Below are 20,905 nucleotides of genomic sequence, written 5' to 3'. Positions count from 1 at the left end.
ACTAAATATATTATTTTAACTTAAAGAATTAACAAATTAAGATGACAAAAAGAAAACACTGAATCAGTTTGAAGCTTTGAAAAAAACGCTTTTTTTCATCAGACTACGTTTTTTCGTCAAATAAAAATAGCAGGCCTACCTCAATCCACAGCTTGTCTAGTTTTTACTTAAAAAAGTAATATGTCTACATGATGTGGGGTGAGTCTGGATCTCCGATGGCACAGATGTCCCGGGAATACAGAGATGACGTCTCGCTAGAGTGGCCAATTTCGGAAAGCGCCTTTCATTTGCTTGTGGATGTTTGCTTCGCCAGTGATATTGCATTGTACTTGCACTAGGCCTACTGCTATTTTAATACCACGTAGCATATTTTGCAAGTAACTTCGTCGCCCTTTCTGTCAAAATGGTCCCACACAGTAGCTACTTCTTTTCGCTTGCCTTGCTTCATTGTGCTTGCTCAGCGAAATATGTCTTTAGGCGCGTGTGGTTGCGCGTGTCGACGCACCCCATGATTTAACAAATACAGGGTATATATACTGTTTTTTTTTTTTACCATGCAGCAAACAAACAAAAAAGCTAAATGTGTGTGTGTGTGTGTGTGTGTGTATATATATATAATTTTAAAACATAATTTTATGTTTACTTTCGGTAAAGTATCTGATAGTTTTACAAAACCTTCAAATGTACTGTTATGAGCACTAGTTCCATGCTCACATCTTCCATGTCTTATATTTGTTGCTCTGATTTGACTTCTATGTACTCTTATTCATTCAACATAATACTTATCTCAATTAAATGTACTGAAATGAATGTATATGTGACACAAAAAGGCTGTTTATTATTTTGGCCGGTAAAAAATATGCTTGGCTGGTGGATTTTTTCATCTACCAGTCCCCGTGGCAGGTGAGCCAAAAAGTTAATTTCGGACCCTGCCTGTAAGTCACCATTTGCTAGCAGTGGAAAATTAGCATTCAGTCAAATGGTCAGAAGGTGTTAACTCAAAGACACACCCTCCAGTGTGGAAGATGTTTCTAAACTTCCTAAGAACTTTATTACCTTTTGGTTTACTTCTTTGGGAATGAGACATTTGTACCAGTCGCACCGAGACATTTCAAATAATACCAAACATGTATAAAACTCGATGATAATCATTCACATTAAACCATTTAGATTCTTGTGTGAGTTTGGGAGATCTCTGCCAGGATGAAGAATGGGGGAGAGAAATGTAGATTAGGATGAGGGAGGTGAGACCTTCGTCTCAATAGTGCATGAGGGGGAGTTCAAATGTTAATTTCCTTTGTTTTCTTAGAGAGTGGCCCTCTCTTAAAGTCCTTCCAGTTTTTCCAGTCTTACAACAACATGTTATTTGAGATACAAGGACTAACTGTGAACACAATAGGCCTACGGGTGAAACTAGGTGTGATTTTTGTGGCATTTAGGAACAGGTTATCTCTTTTAAAAAAATCTTTTCAGAGAACTATGAAGGAAGCAAAACTATTTCAAAGGCAAGTACAGAGAAATCAGGAGTGGCATTTGTCCTCGACCGGCCCTCGTCTGATCTGACCACACTTAGCCTACCTGCTGCAGTTGGAGGTGGAGGTGGAGCCAAAATCCAGTCGAGACAGTGTGGATCATCACACACAAAGGACGATCGTTGTGTAATGACTTACCAAAGAAACAAGAACGTTTATAGGCTTATATGAAGGGACTTTGCAGGAATGTAAACGATTTTAACATTTACTTTTTATGTTCTAAAATATTTACGGTGTGCCTCGGCTACTTTTTATGTCAACTTCTGGCATATAATCAGATAAAATATGGTGCATACATTTGATGTAAGGACGACTCATCTTACCCTTTTGATTTTGTGCGTAATGTTTGTATCAGAATATGGAGCAAATGGCAATGTTGCTTATAGACCGACTACCGCTCCTTCTAAACTACCCCCTTGGAAAACAATGGGTGAGACGGATGCTGATCCCGATCCCGGCAAAACAACCCAAACGATGTTTACACTGAATTACACCCGTATCCAGATTCCGTTTGAGATTACTTTATGGGTGCTGCTTGCTTCCTTTGCCAAAATAGGTGAGCAATGACACGTTCTATGAAAAGCTGTTTTAATATATTATTTTAAACTAACTAGTGTCTTTTTGATGTTAGTAGCTTATTGGTTTTATTTATTTATTTATTTATTTAATAATAGTAATAAAAATAATATAGACTAATTTGATATACAGGTCCTTCTAAAAAAATTAGCATATTGTGATAAAGTTCACTATTTTCCATAATGTAATGATACAAATTAAACTTTCATATATTTTAGATTCATTGCACACCAACTGAAATATTTCAGGTATTTTATTGTTTTAATACTGATGATTTTGGCATACAGCTCATGAAAACCCAAAATTCCTATCTCAAAAAATTAGCATATCATGAAAAGGGTCTCTAAACGAGCTATCAACCTAATCATCTGAATCAACTAATTAACTCTAAAAAAACCTGCAAAAGATTCCTGAGGCTTTTAAAAATTCCCAGCCTGTTTCATTACTCAAAACCGCAATCATGGGTAAGACTGCCGACCTGACTGCTGTCCAGAAGGTCATCATTGACGCCCTCAAGCAAGAGGGTAAGACACAGAAAGACATTTCTGAACAAATAGGCTGTTCCCAGAGTGCTGTATCAAGGCACCTCAGTGGGAAGTCTGTGGGAAGGAAAAAGTGTGGCAAAAAACGCTGCACAACGAGCAGAGGTGACCGGACCCTGAGGAAGATTGTGGAGAAGGACCGATTCCAGACCTTGGGGGACCTGCGGAAGCAGTGGATTGAGTCTGGAGTAGAAACATCCAGAGCCACCGTGCACAGGCGTGTGCAGGAAATGGGCTACAGGTGCCGCATTCCCCGGGTCAAGCCACTTTTGAACCAGAAACAGCGGCAGAAGCGCCTGACCTGGGCTACAGAGAAGCAGCGGAAAACTGGGGAGAAGGCAATGCCAAAATGCCTGAAGTCCTGTGTCAAGTACCCACAGTCAGTGATGGTCTGGGGTGCCATGTCAGCTGCTGGTGTTGGTCCACTGTGTTTTATCAAGGGCAGGGTCAATGCAGCTAGCTATCAGGAGATTTTGGAGCACTTCATGCTTCCATCTGCTGAAAAGCTTTATGGAGATGAAGATTTCATTTTTCAGCACGACCTGGCACCTGCTTACAGTGCCAAAACCACTGGTAAATGGTTTACTGACCATGGTATTACTGTGCTAAATTGGCCTGCCAACTCTCCTGACCTGAATCCCATAGAGAATCTGTGGGATATTGTGAAGAGAAAGTTGAGAGACGCAAGACCCAACACTCTGGATGAGCTTATGGCCGCTATCGAAGCATCCTGGGCCTCCATAACACCTCAGCAGTGCCACAGGCTGATTGCCTCCATGTCACGCCGCATTGAAGCAGTCATTTCTGCAAAAGGATCCCCGTCAAGTATTGAGTGCATAACTGAACATAATTATTTGAAGGTTGACTTTTTTTGTATTAAAAACACTTCTTTTATTGGTCGGACGAAACATGCTAATTTTTTGAGATAGGAATTTTGGGTTTTCATGAGCTGTATGCCAAAATCATCAGTATTAAAACAATAAAAGACCTGAAATATTTCAGTTGGTGTGTAATGAATCTAAAATATATGAAAGTTTAATTTTTATCATTACATTATGGAAAATAATGAACTTTATCACAATATTCAAATTTTTTGAGAAGGACCTTTAGACTGTTAAGTACCAAATCTGTTTCAGTTTTACTAGTAGCATACATATGTAGCATTGATAGTATCTATGCCGGTTGTTACTAGCAACATTTCTCACTACAATCCTTTTTATTTAGGCTATTTAAAAAAAAATTGTCACATGTAATGGTTAGTCGGAATGGTAACTTTATTCTGTAGTTAAATTAAAATGTAAAATAATATTAAAACGGATTATACCTATATAGGTCTATATTTATAAGTCCTGGAGATCATTACCCTCTGATTAAGGTACTTACAATTATTTTCCATTATAACTATGTTCATTTTCCACAGTTAATTCATGAATGTATTTCTCTGACTCACTTTTACATGTTTGGGTATATAATTATAGCCGTAATGATATAGAGCCATTATCGCACAACTGGGAGTGTGATATCGTCTCAGGTTACGTATGTAACCCTGGTTCCCTGAGAGGGAACGAGACGCTGCGTTGAGACGCGGTGGGAACGCTCTGCGTGATTCCGTCGTGAAGCACGTGTATAATCAGTCCAATGGAAGAGCTAGACGTCATAGGTGGGTGATGTCATAGACCAGGAAGCTATAAAGCACACCTGAAAACAGACCGCGACAGCTTCTGAAAAAGCCTGAAGCAAGTCGATCAGGGCATACAGGAAGTATGGCAGGAAAACGCAGCGTCTCGTTCCCTCTCAGGGAACCAGGGTTACATACGTAACCTGAGACGTTCCCTTTCAAGGGAACTAGAGCTGCGTTGAGACGCGGTGGGAACCCCATACCCACTACGCCATAAAGACAAATGCCCGTTCTGTGTGAAGTCCTTGCGCACACAAAGAAGCAAGCAACCTAGCCCCAGGAGTGGAGAGGTGTAAGTCATAAAATCTGACAATGTATGTGGTGAGGACCAGCCTGCCGCATTACAAATGTCCTGAAGGGGAACACCCGAAATTAAAGCCTAGAGGCAGCCATACTCCTGTAGAATGGGCCTGAACAGCCATAGGTGAAGGCTGTCCGGCCGCTTCATAAGCAAGTGTGATAGCCTCAACTACCCACTTGCTCATCATCTGTTTAGATGCCGGGTAACCTATCTTAGGTGACCCGAAGCAGACAAATAATTGTTCTGATATACGCAACTGAGCAGCTCTGTGGACATACGCATCCAAAGCCCGGACGGGGCGTAACAGATTAAGTTTTTCCTGATCTGGGGTATTAAAGGTGGAGGACAGAAGGCCTGCTGCACAAATTACCTGCACATTTAGTAGGGACCTAGAAATACAACCTGACCTGGGGTGAAGAAATACTATCACCATAGCAGGGGCAAATCCAAGTACGTGCAGGCCTCAGCCTCATGTACCACGGAGAAGACGAAATTAAGGATCTCTCCTCAGAGATAACCCAGTAAAGAAACATTCATACAGTAATCAAGTACTGTACCTACGGGGCAGAAACAAGATGCAGAAGGCGTTCTCTGCACCAGGCAGAGAACAGCATATTTAGTCTTCTCGTGGAGGAAGCTCTAGACCGGAGTATGGTCGAGAGACCTGAATCTATGAGCTGGGCCCCCTCAGAGGCTGAGCCCACGTATCCACAACTCCAGAGCTCCCAGGAGCAAAGATATCGGGAAAAGCGTATAGGTGTAGCGGCAACCACACCTATTACATCACATCCAGTCCAAGCGGAGCTGGATGCGTGAGGGAGAACCACAAGGGCAATGCATTGTACAAGCGATGCGAAAGGTCGACTTGTAGTTTGACCGAAGTTCTCCCTAAGAAGCTCCACCACCTCGGGGTGAAGTCTCCATTCCCCGGGCCACAGCCCCTGCCTCAACAGGATATCTGCTCTGATATACTAGACCATCAGTGTGTTAGCCGGACCCTTCGCCGAGCAACCACTCATGATTGCCCCCGACTTGTGAGGGAAGCATCCGTCGATAGCATTATGCGTCGACAAGAAGCCCCCAACACTGGGCCTGGGCGAGGAACCAAGGTTCTTCCACATGACCGAGGCACAAAGGCAATGACCTTGATCATGCGAAAACGGATTTCCCCTCGGAGAAAACCCCTTGGTCCTGAGCCACCACAGCAGGGGTCTCATGTACAGAAGGCCAAAAGTAACTACGTCGGACGCAACTGCCATGAGCCCCAGCCAAAGACCTTTCACCGAGCGGCCACTCATGACCGCCCCCCATCCTGTGAGGGAAGCATCCGTCGATAGCGTGACGCGTCGACAAGAAGCCCCCAGCACTGGCACTGGGCGAGGAACCAAGGTTTCTTCCACATGACCGAGGCACGAAGGCATAGCCGCGTGACCTTGATCATGCGAAAACGGATTTCCCCTCGGAGAAAACCCCTTGGTCCCGAGCCACCACTGCAGGGGTCTCATGTACAGAAGGCCAAAAGTAACTACGTTGGACGCAACTACCATGAGCCCCAACAGTCTCAGAGACTGTTTTGCAGTGAGTGACTGACCTAGTTTTACATTCTTTACGGCTGTGAGAATCGCAGAAATACGTGCAGGAGACAGACGTGCTTGCATTGTTGTCGAATCCCATAATACACCTAGAAAAGTGGTCCTCTGAGCTGGGAGGAGTACACTCTTTTTGGTGTTGAGCCGCACCCCAACCCCCTTATGTGGGACAGAACGACATCTCGATGTTGAACTGCCAAAAGCTCGGACTGAGCTAAAATCAACCAATCGTCGGTTTAATTTAATACGCGAATGCCCTGGAATCTCAGAGGAGCCAGAGCTGCGTCCACGCATATTGTAAAAGGTGCGGGGTGATAACCTAGGCAGAAAGGAAGAACCCGATACTGGTATGCTTCGCCCCTAAAAACAAACCTCAGGAATCTCCTGTGATGAGGATGGATAGATAAGTAAGCGCCCTTTAAGTCTATTGTGACAAACCAGTCCTCGGACTGAGTCTGTGACACAATCATATTTAGCATAAGCATACTTTGAACTTAAGATTCTGAAACCTGCTGTTTAATTGACGCAGGTCTAGAGTAGGACGCAACCCCTCATCCTCTTTTGGAACAATGAAGTAATGGCAGTAAAACCCTGACTGTCTGCCGGGAGGAGGAACCCCTTCTACAGCTCCTTTTGCAGAAGTGCCAGTACTTCCTGCTCCATAACCAAAGCCTGCTCAGGGTCCACCACAGTGGGGAGGACCCCTATGTGGCGAGGGACGGCCGAGGGACGTGAGAGAACGGCGCGAGGCCGGTGGTGCGATTGCTAATGAGCAACACCTGTTTAGCACACCGGTCTCGCATCTCCACGGAGGAGCGGAAGCATAAAGGGGGAGCGACGACATTAATGATCAAGAGAGGAACAGGCCTGATTTTAGTTGTTCTGGTTTTTGTATTTGTGTTTTATTTTAGCCAGCAGTCGTCCGCGAGGGGCTGCTGGCCGTTATGTTTTATTTTGGGTAAGCCAGCAGTCGTCCGCGAGGGGCTGCTGGCGGTATTTTAGTTTGTTTATTTTATTTGAAATAAAGTATATATTGATTGTTCGCCGGTTCCCGCCTCCTTCTTCCCTGAACATTGCTACACCCTAGAAATCTGGGCGGACAAGAACCGAATTCTGAACCCTTTTCTATAGTGTGCAGGACGCACCGAGAAATATGTGGCAGTAGTTTCCACGCTGCCAGAAATTCTACTAGGGGAAACCAGTCTCCCAAGACTGGCCTCTGTATTTGGTTGAACAGTCACTACGGTGCCCTGAAGCAGCGAACCGGCAGGGAACAACCGAACTGACCGTTCTACGACCCTCCTCGGAGGATCGTATGGGGACGCTGACACCTCGGTGCCCTGAACGGCGAACCGGCAGGGAACAACCGAACTGGCAGCGCTGCGACCCTCCTCAGAGTGTCACACCCCAGAGGGCGCCGAGGAGAAACGATTTCTCAAAACCGTCCCTGCCCCGGAGGAGCCCTCAGAAGCCTGATAGCCTCGTTTTTACGACAGGACTTCCTGTCTAAGCTTTATTAGAGATGACGACAGTCCGCAGATCTTGCCTACCTCTAAATAACTTAGTTCCTACGACCCTCCTCGGACGATCGTATGGGGACGCTGAACCCTCGGTGCCCTGAACGGCGAACCGGCAGGGAACAACCGAACTGCCAGCGCTGCGACCCTCCTCAGAGAGTCGCACCCCAGAGGGCGCCGAGGAGAAACGATTTCTCAAAACCATCCCTACCATCCTTTAGAAGCTTGATAGCCTCGGCGTCAGGGCTTCCTATTTGTCCAAGCTTTTTTAGAGATAAAATGGTCCTCAGATCTTGCATATCTCTAACTGGCTAGACTGCTACCGCCACCCCAAGTCCCCCTCGATTGTGGAGGACCCAAATGGCGATGCTCGTTTTGCACTTTGTGCTGCGAGGAGCTTAGTAGACCGAGACTGCTCCGCCCAGCAGTCTCAGGAACATTAGATTGGTGAGGAAGAAACCTCTGGAATGCCGCTGAATGGTTTATTTCTTAGTTTTTTGAAAGCGGAGCGTCCAGAAGAACAGACATAATTTTATCTTATTTTTCTTTATTTTTAAATCAGAAAAACGTATATATATATATATATATATATATATATATATATATATATATATATATATATAAACATATCACTCCGTGGCAACCAGCAGGAAAACAACCGAACTGACCGTGCTGCGACCCTCCTCAGAGAGGACGCAGAGGAGAAACGATTTCTCGAAACCGTCCCTCCCCAGTATAGTTGATCTGTTTTTGCACGACGCAATTCTCGAATAGCGTCAGTGCTGACAACCTCACATTCATCCATGTCTTTATAATTCACCCACCAGCGCTGCCTAATAAAATTTTTCTTTATTTATTTAAGATGGCTGGTGGGTAACGTCAGGGTTAAAAATGATGACACCGACTCGGGAGAGAGAAAGCTAGCAAGCGTCTCTTTAACCCGAGGCACTGTCATACCATAATGCTTAATACCCATAGCATTACTATAGTAAGACATTTGGGCATTAAACACATAAAATAGACACCGGCTTATTCCACGATCTCGACACCTCAGTGTGGTGTGGAGATAGGGAAAAAACGGCAGTCCCCGACGAGGAGGCTGAGATACAGAGTTTTTTCTTTTTTTAGATATATTTCATCTAATAAACTCTTTTTCACTCTCATAATGCTCAGCTGGCCAGAAAATATTTAACTAGCAACAGCACTAGAAAAACCACCTTTTAAAGCTCCTCTTTATTCAACAGAGTTATGAGCTGACTTATTTATTCATTTATTGAAAACTCAAACATCTGTCTTTTTCTTAATATCTTTAATTATTCAATTCCTCGGAACTGGAATCGCCAGCACTGGATCTGGCAGGTGAAAGCTGAGATAGGGCGGGGCCCGTCCCAACCCCTAACCCAACCCCCGCCCCAACCCCCGCTGTCAGATCCGTTTGCGAACCCCAAAATGCGAGTCGCCGCCGTGCATCGGCAACAGTCAGCCCACTCGAGAACTGACTGTGGCATGCTCCACTCCCAAATAGTACCAGAAAGCTGATGTGTGTCCCCACCCGTGATATAACGTGGGCAGGGAACAACACGAAGCTGCTTGCTATCTTTTGCCATACTATATATATATTGCAATTTGACAGACAACAATAAATATGACAAGGACAGAATACACAGATCGCTTGCTGAAGGCACAGAAGCTGTCGCGGTCTGTTTTCAGGTGTGCTTTATAGCTTCCCGGTCTATGACGTCACCCGCTTATGACGTCTAGCTCTTCCATTGGACTGATTATACACGTGCTTTACGACGCAATCATGCAGAGCGTTACCACCGCGTCTCAACGCAGCTCGAGTTCCCTCTCAGGGAACTCTTATATCCCTAGAGGTGTATTCAAATGTGCTATTACTTCTTTTAAGCAAAAAATAAGAAAGTATACTTTGTACTTTGTCTACGTTATGTGTACTTCTCAGAAATACACTTAAATTTACACTTAAGTATACCTGACAGGATACTTATACTGACAGAAAAGTATATTTGGACACTTTAATCTTTTGATTCTATATCGAGATATACTAAATACTATTAAAGTATAAATAAGTATGCTAAGTACTTGACTTAATTGTGCTCTTTTGATTGAGTAGCCTATTCAATATTTTCTTTCCACACAGTTTTACTTACTGTCTTATTAACTTACATTGTTTGAAAATATTGATTTATAAAGAAAATAGATATGTTCCTATACTGAGTTCTGAATGTTTGTGTAGTTTGTGTAGTACATAGGGATTTACTTAAAATCTATTTAAAGTACAGTTAAAGGTTTTTCTTTAACTTAGAATAAAAATTTATAACTAATTGGGAACACAGTGGTATACTAAAAGTGCTGAAATAATAAATACTAAACTATAAGAACAGCATGATGTTAAGTTCACTTAGAGAAAACTTTACTAGACTAGTAGTTTACTGAGAGTATACTTCAAATTGTACTTTAACAAAAAAATGCGCTAGAAGTATTTGACTATATCAGTATACAATATAAGTTCACTTGTTGTACACATAGTTAAAAAAAAATAGTTGTAAACTAGTTGTGTACTCAAAGTTTACTACTGTTACATTTACTTAAAAGTTTCATACACTAAAAAAGGGGGCATTTAGTCCCAAGCAGTATTGAAATAGTACACTTACAAGTACACCACTAGTAAATGGGATACTTACAACAAAAAGTATACTTAAAATATACTTGAACTTTACTTAAGTATATGTAATAAAATGAGCTTGATGTATACTTATTTTTAGTAAGGGAAACAACAGATTGACGGTATGTAAATATAAAAGAAACAACCACATTCTTAAAAAAAATCTTTTGTGTGTGTAACTGCTTTCTTCATCAATGGATTCAGACAAGATGAGGGAAACGTAAACATTCCCAGTGATTCTGTGGAAATATTATCCCTCCTGGAAGGCCTCTCAGCCAATCAGATATGAGGACCAGAACTAACTGTTATGTATTATGTATTGCTTTTTTTCTAAATAGGATTCCATGTCTACCATAAGATCACGGTCTGGGTGCCAGAATCCTGTTTGCTGATCTCCATTGGTCTCATAGTGGGGGGAATCTTGCACTCAGTGAATGAGGAGCCACCGGCAGTGCTTACCTCCAATGCCTTTTCCCTTTACATGTTGCCACCCATTGTTCTAGACTCAAGCTACTTCATGCCCACTCGGCCTTTCTTTGAGAATTTTGGCACGGTGCTGTGGTTTGCTGTTGTTGGCACCTTGTGGAATTCCATTGGCATTGGCATCTCCCTGTTTGCCGTCTGCCAGATCGAGGCTTTTGGTGTACAGGACATTAGCCTGCAGGAGAACCTACTCTTCGCCTCGATCATCTCAACAGTGGAACCGGTTGCTGTGCTCACTGTGTTTGAGGACATCAGTATCCACGAGCAGCTTTATATTATTGTATTTGGAGAGTGCCTGTTCAATGATGCTGTCACTGTGGTAAGTGATGTTTGCAATCTTGACATACAAAACCAAATGAAGTGTGAGTCAACGAAAGGGATTTGGGACTAAGAATAAAACATAGGCTACTTCAGAGCAATACATTAGCTTTAGAAGCTATGAATTTAATCTCACCTTTCTTTTTTATGTCAAACATAAAACAACTATTTAGGCACAATTAAATATCTTACTTTTTATTACATTTTAACTACAATAGCAAGGAGGAAAATAATCGTATAGCTAGAATAGTTAGAGAGACTTTTTTGTGAATTTTGCTTTCGAATTCAGATAAAAAAATTCAGAGCAGTGTTTTGGCTTCTCCTTGACACTGTAATCCTCTGAAACAAACAAACAAACAAACAAACAAACAACAAAATTCTGTGTGATTTTATAATACTATGTGCTACAATTACCAGGGATGCAAAGTATTTGATTAATTGTACTTTATTACTGTAAGTATTTATTGTTTTAAGGAATTTGTACTGATCAAGTATGTTTTGAAGTCGTATACTTAAAGCCTGTTCACACCAAGAACAATAACTATAAAGATAACTAAACAATAATTATTTAGTAGGGGTGTGACGAGACACTTATCTCACGAGACGAGACACGAGATTGGGTTCACGAGAACGAGACGAGACAAGATTTTTTCAGAAATCCTCAATGACAAAATTCCTGACTGGAAAAATTTTCTGTAGGTGCATTTTGAAATGTTTTAACATTTAACTAGTAATCTTCTAATGCATGTCATTTTAGGTCTACTTAATGAGTATGAATTATCAAATGCCTTGAAAGAAAACAATATGCAATATTTTACTTTCACTTTTAAATTTGTGATCGCGTAGCCAAACTCTAGTCAGGCTAATCAAATCGTGTATAGAGTTGGCGGGCTTAACATAATGACACCAGAGTTGTGACGGTTCCGCGGGAATTCCCTACTACTTGAAAACAAAGAAGATGACTGCTGCTGCTGGCGAACAGTTGTCTTTGGCTTTGAATCGACTTGGAGTTAAGCTTTTCTTTGAGAAAAGAACAAAGAACAGCACTTAAGTCATTCTTAAAAAAGGAAGATGTGTTCGGAGTTTTGCCGATTTTAATTTTTTAAAACTTTTAATAAAAAAAAAAGTAATTATATATCAACTAGCTCTGCTGGTGGGAAAACGCATGGGACTCACTCAGCCACAACTGTTCGTTGCTCTGTTTGATTGTAGCGCTATCCTATTGCGTGAAGACAACCGTTTATCCCGCCCCTCGGATTGAGGCATGCCATGGTGAGTTCCCAGACCTAATATCTTGATGTGGGTCAGTGAACTGTGATTCTTACTGCACTGACGGCTTCTCGTTACTGGATGAGCAGAGCAGACTTTTACATTAGTTTATAATGGTTTTTATTTTTTTATAAAAACAGCAAAACAACAGTTGAAGCGAATGTGAGTGTAGCGGTGGAATATTTTATGCTTATTTCACCCTCACGCTCCATCATGGCGATATCGCGAGACAGCTTTTACCTCTACGGGAAATCTCGCCACATTTTAGTCTCGCGAGATGTTGTGGTACGAGATCTCGTCACACCCCTATTATTTAGCATCCATGCCAACACACAATGTTATGTTTATTATAAGCTTGTGCTGTAGCTTCGAAACTGGATTCTGATTGGCTTTAAATGTTTTTATCATTCATCAGTTGGAAAAAATCCTTTTAAAAGTGTTGTATTTGTGCATCAATTGTGTATTGTGTACATGTCAGTAGTTCCCTATCAGTCAGTCTAGTTCGACATTACATCAGAACTGACTGACAAATTGGGATCTCGCCTGAGAGCCTAATCACCTTCGAGTGGTAATAAAATAAGCCAATGCACATTGGCGAGTGAGATTTGCATGGCAAGCCACTCCCTGTACATAGCTGTATATAAGTCAGTGTGCAACTCACTCATTCAAGCTTTCGCTTCAGAGCCGAGCAGAGCCAGACACTTACTTATGATTTGGTAAATCATCTATCGTGTGAGCTGACAAGAGCGGGAAGCAGTTCTGAGTTGGAGAGATGGCGCATTCAGCAGTGCTCGCAGTTAAAGAGCAAACTTGCATAGGTAAGTGCAGCGATTTCATCACTGGACGCTTCAACTATTAAAAGAGCAGTTTTCCCTAAAAGAGCAAGCATGGGTGATGTGGTGTCTTTTTCAAGATGGCATTCTACCTGTGTGTTTCTGGATGCGGACGTTTCCTACCCCCCGTGATTGTGGTGAATTTATGCCCGCAAAGTGCTGCCACCTGGCGGAATCGCCCACACCTCCCATCCAAGGCCTATAAGTTCTCGGCCGCTCTTGCTGCCAAGCAAGTACACCAGGGTGGAGGTGGAGGCCGGGTGGAGAATCTTTAAAAGTTTCATAATTTCTGTCCCATCGCTGGCTCAGCGGCCAGCGGTACCCACTTTTGGGCCCGTCACAAGCTTCCATTCAAGATGTTAACACAGAGACACATCCTCATGTGCGTTTGCCATCAAGAACGTGTACTTTTATGTCTCGATTTTACCTCGACACAGACCGTTTCTATGCTTTGCGTCCGAGTGTCAGGCATTTCAGTACTCTGTCCTCTCCTTTGAGCTGTCTCTGTTGACCCACGTCTTCACAAAAGTCACAGAGGCAGCCCTTGCAACGCTAAGAGAAGTGGGCTTTCGCAGAGTATCTCTTTTCTCGGTATGTAGTTGGTCTCACATACGAGTGTGCCCAGTCAGTGCTGAACTGCCTGAATTCATGAATTCACTGAGCTAGATGCCCCATATATTATGATTCCCTCTTGGTAATCCTATATGTCTATTCTTCCACAGTACAGTTTCCCCATCAACCCATGTCTCTCCCTGGGCAGGGAAACACTGCCCCATCTCTGCATTGGTAATGGTTCTACCCCTGTCTAGACAGGACCTACCGCAGGGATTTTCCATATTTAGCACTGCTCTACTGGTCAGTCCATATGTGTATTTCCACATGTTACATCCCTACGGGCAGGATGTGGTCTCCGTAGCGTGCCATTCCATCTGAATTAGGCACGTTTCCCTAGTGTTATCCAACCAGTCAGGGCTGTATAAGGGTAAAACAGAAAGGAACAGCAGCTAACGATCATGCTAACGATCATCCCCTTGGAAAGTTATGTACTTCCGTCCCACCAGGTACAGAGGTCTATGCGATTTTCAGTGGTTGTGACGCTTTTCCATAGGGATCCCAATGCATCCGTCAGTTCTGACATAACTTCGATCGTGACTAACTGATAGTCAACGCCTGTCTCAGATCCTCTGTGCAAACTTGAATGAGTGAGTTGCAGGCTGCCTTATATAACCGTATGTACAGGGAGTGGCTTGCCATACCAATGTACATTGACTTATTTTGTTACAACTCGAAGGCGAGATCCCAATGCGTCAGTCAATTGACGTAATGTCTCCGTCCCCTCCTTCAGGGAACGGGGGTTACATTGGTAACCGTAATGTTCTCACTGTTTTTTTTTTCCAGGTTCTGTATAATATTTTCAATCGTGTAGCAGTGATGCCTGAGGTTGAAGCTGGAGAAGTTTTTCTGGACATAGGCAGTTTTTTTGTGGTGGGTTTGGGTGGTGTGTTTTTCGGCCTTCTGTTTGGCTTTGTGGCAGCCTTCACCACACGCTTTACTGGAAAAGTGAGAGAGATCGAGCCTCTAATCATCTTCATGTACAGTTACCTGGCCTACCTCTTAGCTGAGCTCTTTGCCATCTCCAGCATCATGGCGTAAGTAAGGGGTCCTTACCCAGCTAACACAAATATGTTCGAAGAGCATTTTGCTAACGTTACCATTTAAGTTATAAAACATTAATTCTGAACGTTATCTGACTGTTCAAAACATCAAGTTTTTTAAATGCTTTAAAGAAAGTTGTTCTCTTGGTAATGCAGACGTTCCATTTTGCAAACATTATGGGATTGTTACTTTTGAATTTCTCTGAACATTCAAAAACAGGTAATAACATTTAAAAATGTTTGACTGGCATCCAACTAAAATGTTTCCATGAACTTTGTATAGATAATGTTTTTGTGCTACTGTTTTGGGAACATTATTAAAGACCAGATAACTTTGAACAAACATTATATTAATGTTACTGTAAGGATGTTTATTCATAACTTTGAGAGAACCTTGTAAGAACAGTAGGAAAGTTCTGAAAACCTCACCTTTCAGCTGAGTAAAAGCTTGCTTCCATATATTTGAAAATAACATAAATTTTCCTGAATGTTGTGCTCCTGTTTCTACAGTATTGTAACCTGTGCTTTGACTATGAAGTATTACGTGGAGGATAATGTATCCCAGAATTCCTGCACTACTATTCGCCATGTCATTAAGATGCTTGGAAGTGTGTCAGAAACTCTGATCTTTTTCTTCCTGGGTGTTGTTACCATTACAACAGAGCACGAATGGAACTGGGGCTACATACTCTTTACTCTGCTATTTGCTCTGCTTTGGAGAGGCCTGGGTATGGGAGATCATTTGCAAATTATAACAAATTCTCAAATTATTAGGAAGTTTTTAATAGTACCAGGTCCTTTTCTTATTGTCATTGGTTACAATTAAACAATGCTGTGTTGACACACCAGCATGATTGTGATTATTGCTATTTGATATTACTTTTAACAAACAATTCAATATACAATAAATATAAGTAACATACAGTACACACGTTAGTTTGCTTATTTTACAGAAATAGATCCAGTCAAAGCAGAGTCAATAGTCATGTCTTCGAGCATCAAACAGTTTTTTGTTGTTCCTGAATGAATAAGTGTTTTGAGCTTACAAACTTTAGGAATGATTCAACGAATCCTATAGATGGTTACTTGTTGCCACGTGCCTGGTCTAATGATGTAACCTGTAAATTCCACACCACTAATGCACAGACTAACAGTATGTCTGGAACATATACAAATTGTCATCTGAAATGACATAACTTGAGCTACTGGCTCAAATGTTATTATATTTCCATTTTCTTGTAGGAATCCTGGTCCTAACGCAGATCATTAACCCCTTCCGTACAATTCCTTTTAACTTCAAAGATCAGTTTGGTTTAACCTATGGTGGGCTGAGAGGGGCCGTGTCCTTTGCCTTGGCCTTCACTCTCCCTGAGAGCATTGGTCACAAGAAGCTATTCATCACATGCACCATTGTCGTCATAATCTTCACAGTGTTCATTCAGGTACCTTTACATAAAAACTGAGTCAACTAAGCAACTGACAAGTGCTTGCTTTCAAACAAAATCAAGAATCTGTGATTTGTTAATTCTATTTAACCTTTTATTAATTGACAAAAGTACAAAGAAACGTTTTCCAATGTTTTCACTGACCAACATAATTGTATTTTGTAAATATGAACCAATTTTGATTTTGATGGCTGCAACACACCCCAAAAATGTTGGGACAGAGACATGTTTACCACTGTGTCACTTCACCTTTCCTTTTAATTACACTTTTTAATCATTTGGAAATTGAGGATACTAATTGTTGGAGTTTTGCTAGTGGAATATTTGCCCAATCTTGTCTGATACACGACAGCCTCTCAACAGTCTGTGGTCATCGTTGCCTGATTCTCCTTTTCATGATGGGTCATACATTTTCCATAAGAGACATATCTGGACTGCAGTAAACAGGCAGGCACATCCCTTCCATGGTGCAGAGTGTCTAGAAACCACCCAGTTGTAGCATGTGCAGAATGAGGCCTGGCATTGTCTTGCTTCCCAGGAAAGATGTCATCTTGATGGCAGTTTATGTCTCTGTACAATCCAAATACATGCCTCCATGTCAATGGTACCTTCACAATAATGCAAGTTACCCATACCGTTTGCAATGATGCACCTCAATACCAGCACAGATGTTTGCTTTTGCACCTGTTGCTGGTGAAAGTCTGGTTGGTCCCTTTCATCTTTGGGACTGAGAACTCGATGTCCTTTTCTCCCAAAAACAAGCTGAAACATGGACTAATCTGACCAGAGCACACATTCCCAGTGTCTTCTAGACCATCTGAGATGAGCTCAGGCCCAGAGAACTCGCCGGCATCTCCACATAGAATTGATGTAAAGCTTTCTCCTTGCGTAACAGAGATTCAAGTGGCATTTCTTGATGCAGCGTCAGACTGTGTTCAGTGCAAATGGTTTTCCAAATTACTCCTGAGCACATGTGGCTGTATTTAACGGATTAGCATGATGGTATCTTGTGCAATGCCATCTGAGGGCTCAAAGGTCACGCACATTCAACAGAGGTCTACTGCCTTGCCCTAAACAAACTGAGATTTCTCTGGATTCCCTGAATCTTGTGACAATATTAGGTATGGAAGATGATGAAAGGCATACATTCTTTGCAATCTTGCATTGAGAAATGTGATTTTTTTTAATTGTTTGACAACAATTAAAGACCAGACTTTGGTCCAGACAAAAAAATTTGATTTTTTAATTGTTTGACATTTCTCTCAAGATATTTGGCACAAAGTGATGAGCCATGACCCATCTTTGCTTAAAAAGACTGAGAAGCACTTTTACACCCAAACACGATACCCTCAACTATTACCAATTCACCTGCTCATTGTGGACTGTTTCAAAAGAGTTGGATAATCTAATTTGGATAATCTTTTCACTTTTATTTGGTCTCTGTCCCAACTTTTTTGGGGTGCGTTGCAGCCATCAATATCAAAATTTGTTCATATTTACAAAATACAATTATGTTGGTCAGTGCAAACATTGGCAAACGTTTCTTTGTACTTCTGTCAGTTAATAAAAGGTTAAATAGAATTAAAAAATCACAGATTCTTGAGTTTATTGCATTTTACAAAATGTCCCAACTTTTTCTGATTTGGGGTTGTATAAACCATCTTTACAAGTACAGCATTAACTTGTTCATATATTTGTTCAACACTTGCATTGGTGTTAGGCCATGAATATGAGGTTTACACCTGACATTAAGCGTTATGCGCTTTGGTCAATCAGATCACAACTAGATGACACTAAATAAAGGTGTAAACGGGGTCTAAAATGTCTTGAGATTGTCCACTTTCGACCACTTCCAGAGGTAGTCAAAAACACATACTCCATGCTCACCAATGCTGCTTTTATTTGACCAAAAATACAGTAAAAACAGCAATTGTCATGGTCGCTGGTTGCAGCACAAAGGAAAGTTGGCACGAGATGCAGCAGCGACTCTTGGGCTGGAGCAGACACTGGAAAGCGCTCTTGGGCTGGAGCGGACTCTGGTCAGGGGCTGGAGTGGACGGGTGTGGCCCAGAGACACAATGCCAGAGCCATTATCGTCAGTGCTGAACTCTCTGGGCGTCACTCACAGGAACGGACTAAGGAATTTCTCACTGGAACGGACTCAGGAATCTCACACACTGGAACAGCCTCAGGAATTTCTCTCACTGGAACGGACTTGGGAACTTCTCTCACTGAAACGTACTCGGGAATTTCTCTCGTTGAAACGGACTGGGACATTTCTCTCACTGGAACGAACTGGGGAATTTCTCTGACTGGAACAGACACAGGAATTTCTCTCACAGGAACTGACGCAGGAATTTATCACTAGAACAGACCCAGGAGTTTCTCTCACTGGAGTGGACTCTGTGGCTGGCATGTTGGTTTAATCCTCGCTCTCGCCGATGGTAAAAGGGGAACCATTGTCGGTCTCCGAGCAGGCGCACTGTAGTCTATGTTTTGAGGCCAATTAATTCCTGTGATGCAAAGCTGAATTTTCATCATCATTACTCCAGTCTTAAATGTCACATGATCCTTCAGAATTCATTCTAATATGCCTATTTGCTGCTCAAGAAACATTTCTTATTATTATCAATGTTGAAAACAGTTTATTATGCTGCATAATATTTTTTGTGGAAACGTCATACATTTATTGAGGATTCTTTGATGAATAGAAAGTTGAAAAGAACAGCAGTTATTTGAAATAAAAAAGTGTAACAATATAAATGCCATTATTGTAAGAAAATCAATTACTTTTAATTGCTGAATAAATGTAAGACAACTTGGTAGCACTTTGTTTTACAGTCCTGTTTCGCATGAACATACTATGTACTTATTGTAGTAATGAGACTAACTAGGTATTAACCCTGAACCTACCCCTAAACCTTAACTTAACCCACCTTACACTACTCATTACTTTTGTGGTAAGAACACTGTAAGTACATTGAAAGTGCACGTACTGTAAAATGAAGTGTTACCGAAAAAATTTTAATGGTAGTGTATAGTAAAGACTATTTCTCTTTGCAGGGAATTACAATAAGACCTCTTCTAAAATTAATGAATGTCCGTAAGACTAATCGAAACCAAGAGACCATCAGTGTTGAGATTCACAAAAGGGTATGTTTTCAGTGGTTTCATTAATTTAATTTAAACACACTTAATGAATAATCTTAATCAGTTTATTTGGTCTTGATGCATTTCTGTTTCAGTTAATGGAGCACACTGTTTCAGGCATAGAAGATCTATGTGGACAATGGAGTCACTACTACTGGAAAGACAAGTAAGAGTTACTGTAGACTCTTACATTTTAGGTATTTTTTCCTCTACACAGCTTTTCTGAATATAAAAGAAAAGTTATATAAAATAACTGATTGTGGCTTAGTAGAAATTTTTCTGGGTCATGTAGTTACTGACACAGCTATTACCCTAGTTATGTTCAATTTTGGAAAAAGATCTGAATGGATAAAGGACATTTATTTAGTGACTCAGTTTGTATGTACAAGCTAAATATAAAGTCCAGTACACTCTACTTTATGTGATTTTGATTGTGAGATTAATTTGTTTTGATCTATAAAATCTTTGATTTTCAGGTTCATGAAGTTTAATAACCGGATCATTCGGAAGATTTTAATCCGTGATACTCGTCCAGAATCGAGCATTGTGGCTCTGTATAAGAAACTGGAGCTTCAGAACGCCATGGAGATTATGGACACAATGTCTGGTGACATCAGTGCAGCTCCCTCTTTAATTCCATTACAGTATGTCTCCTTTTTGCACAGTCACTTCTTTTCCTGTTCTATGCTTCTCAGATATCTCAGAAACTGGTTTTGCTTTGTTGCTGAATTTAGCTTACATTAATAGATTAATCATTTTTCTAGAAGTCACAGGAGAATCCCAACGATTTGCTTACTGTTGATGTTCTCTGTTCTCATTTACTATAGTGAAGACACAAAGAATGCCTCACAGTCCAAGAAGAAGTTCTTGTCATCTGATGTCACAAGTATGCATGAGCTCTTATCAAAAAACATGTACAAGATCAGACAGAGGGTGAGTTGTGACAGAAAGTCCTGAAATTACAATATTGGAAAGTACTAAAAAATATATTAGGTGTTATTTTAAATTTAAAGCTAATATGTTTATACCATTGCTTTGCTATTGTAATGGAGACAAGCTATTAAGAGCAGTCTGGGTAAACCTCACATCCCTGGCCTCAAGATGCGCTCTAGCGACTGACGATAGATACCGAAGCTAGAGACTGTGGTCTTTACCGTTTCTTTCTAGCATTCTTTTGCGACCACCACCCTTGCCGGACACACCGTTCGAATCCCATTCGGAGCAGTTAGAGTAGAACTGGTTATATTTGGTGCCGTGACCCGGAGTGATGTTTACAGGGTGAGTGTAAAGAAGGCAAGCTAGTGAGAACTGTGAGGGTAAACCTCACTCCCCTT

At 41.5% G+C, this 20,905-nt stretch overlaps 2 protein-coding genes across 3 annotated transcripts in view; one reads left to right on the top strand and one right to left on the bottom strand.

Annotated features, from left to right (window-relative positions):
• LOC143723235 (nucleoside hydrolase) overlaps positions 1-20,905 on the bottom strand; it is a 337,001-nt gene that overhangs the window by 74,968 nt on the left and 241,128 nt on the right. The window lies entirely within an intron of this gene.
• Positions 1,449-20,905, top strand: part of slc9a2 (solute carrier family 9 member 2) — a 22,653-nt gene continuing 3,196 nt past the window's right edge. Inside the window, exons 1-9 of one of the 2 annotated variants that reach the window (XM_077216553.1) lie at positions 1,449-2,088; positions 10,757-11,220; positions 14,720-14,970; positions 15,487-15,704; positions 16,219-16,418; positions 19,485-19,574; positions 19,667-19,737; positions 20,048-20,215; positions 20,399-20,504. In XM_077216553.1, coding sequence (XP_077072668.1) covers positions 1,818-2,088; positions 10,757-11,220; positions 14,720-14,970; positions 15,487-15,704; positions 16,219-16,418; positions 19,485-19,574; positions 19,667-19,737; positions 20,048-20,215; positions 20,399-20,504 — 1,839 coding nt within the window. In that variant the 5' untranslated portion in view covers positions 1,449-1,817. The remainder of the gene's footprint in view (positions 2,089-10,756; positions 11,221-14,719; positions 14,971-15,486; positions 15,705-16,218; positions 16,419-19,484; positions 19,575-19,666; positions 19,738-20,047; positions 20,216-20,398; positions 20,505-20,905) is intronic. The other variant, XM_077216552.1, reaches the window with a different exon arrangement.

This window comes from Siphateles boraxobius, unplaced genomic scaffold (genome assembly GCF_051911475.1).
Source record: "Siphateles boraxobius isolate OS27281-9 unplaced genomic scaffold, OSU_SipBor_1 7, whole genome shotgun sequence".
NCBI classification, from domain to species: Eukaryota; Metazoa; Chordata; class Actinopteri; order Cypriniformes; family Leuciscidae; genus Siphateles; species Siphateles boraxobius.
The sequence above is the reverse complement of the archived record's forward strand: the minus strand, read 5'-3'. Positions and strand labels throughout refer to the sequence as shown.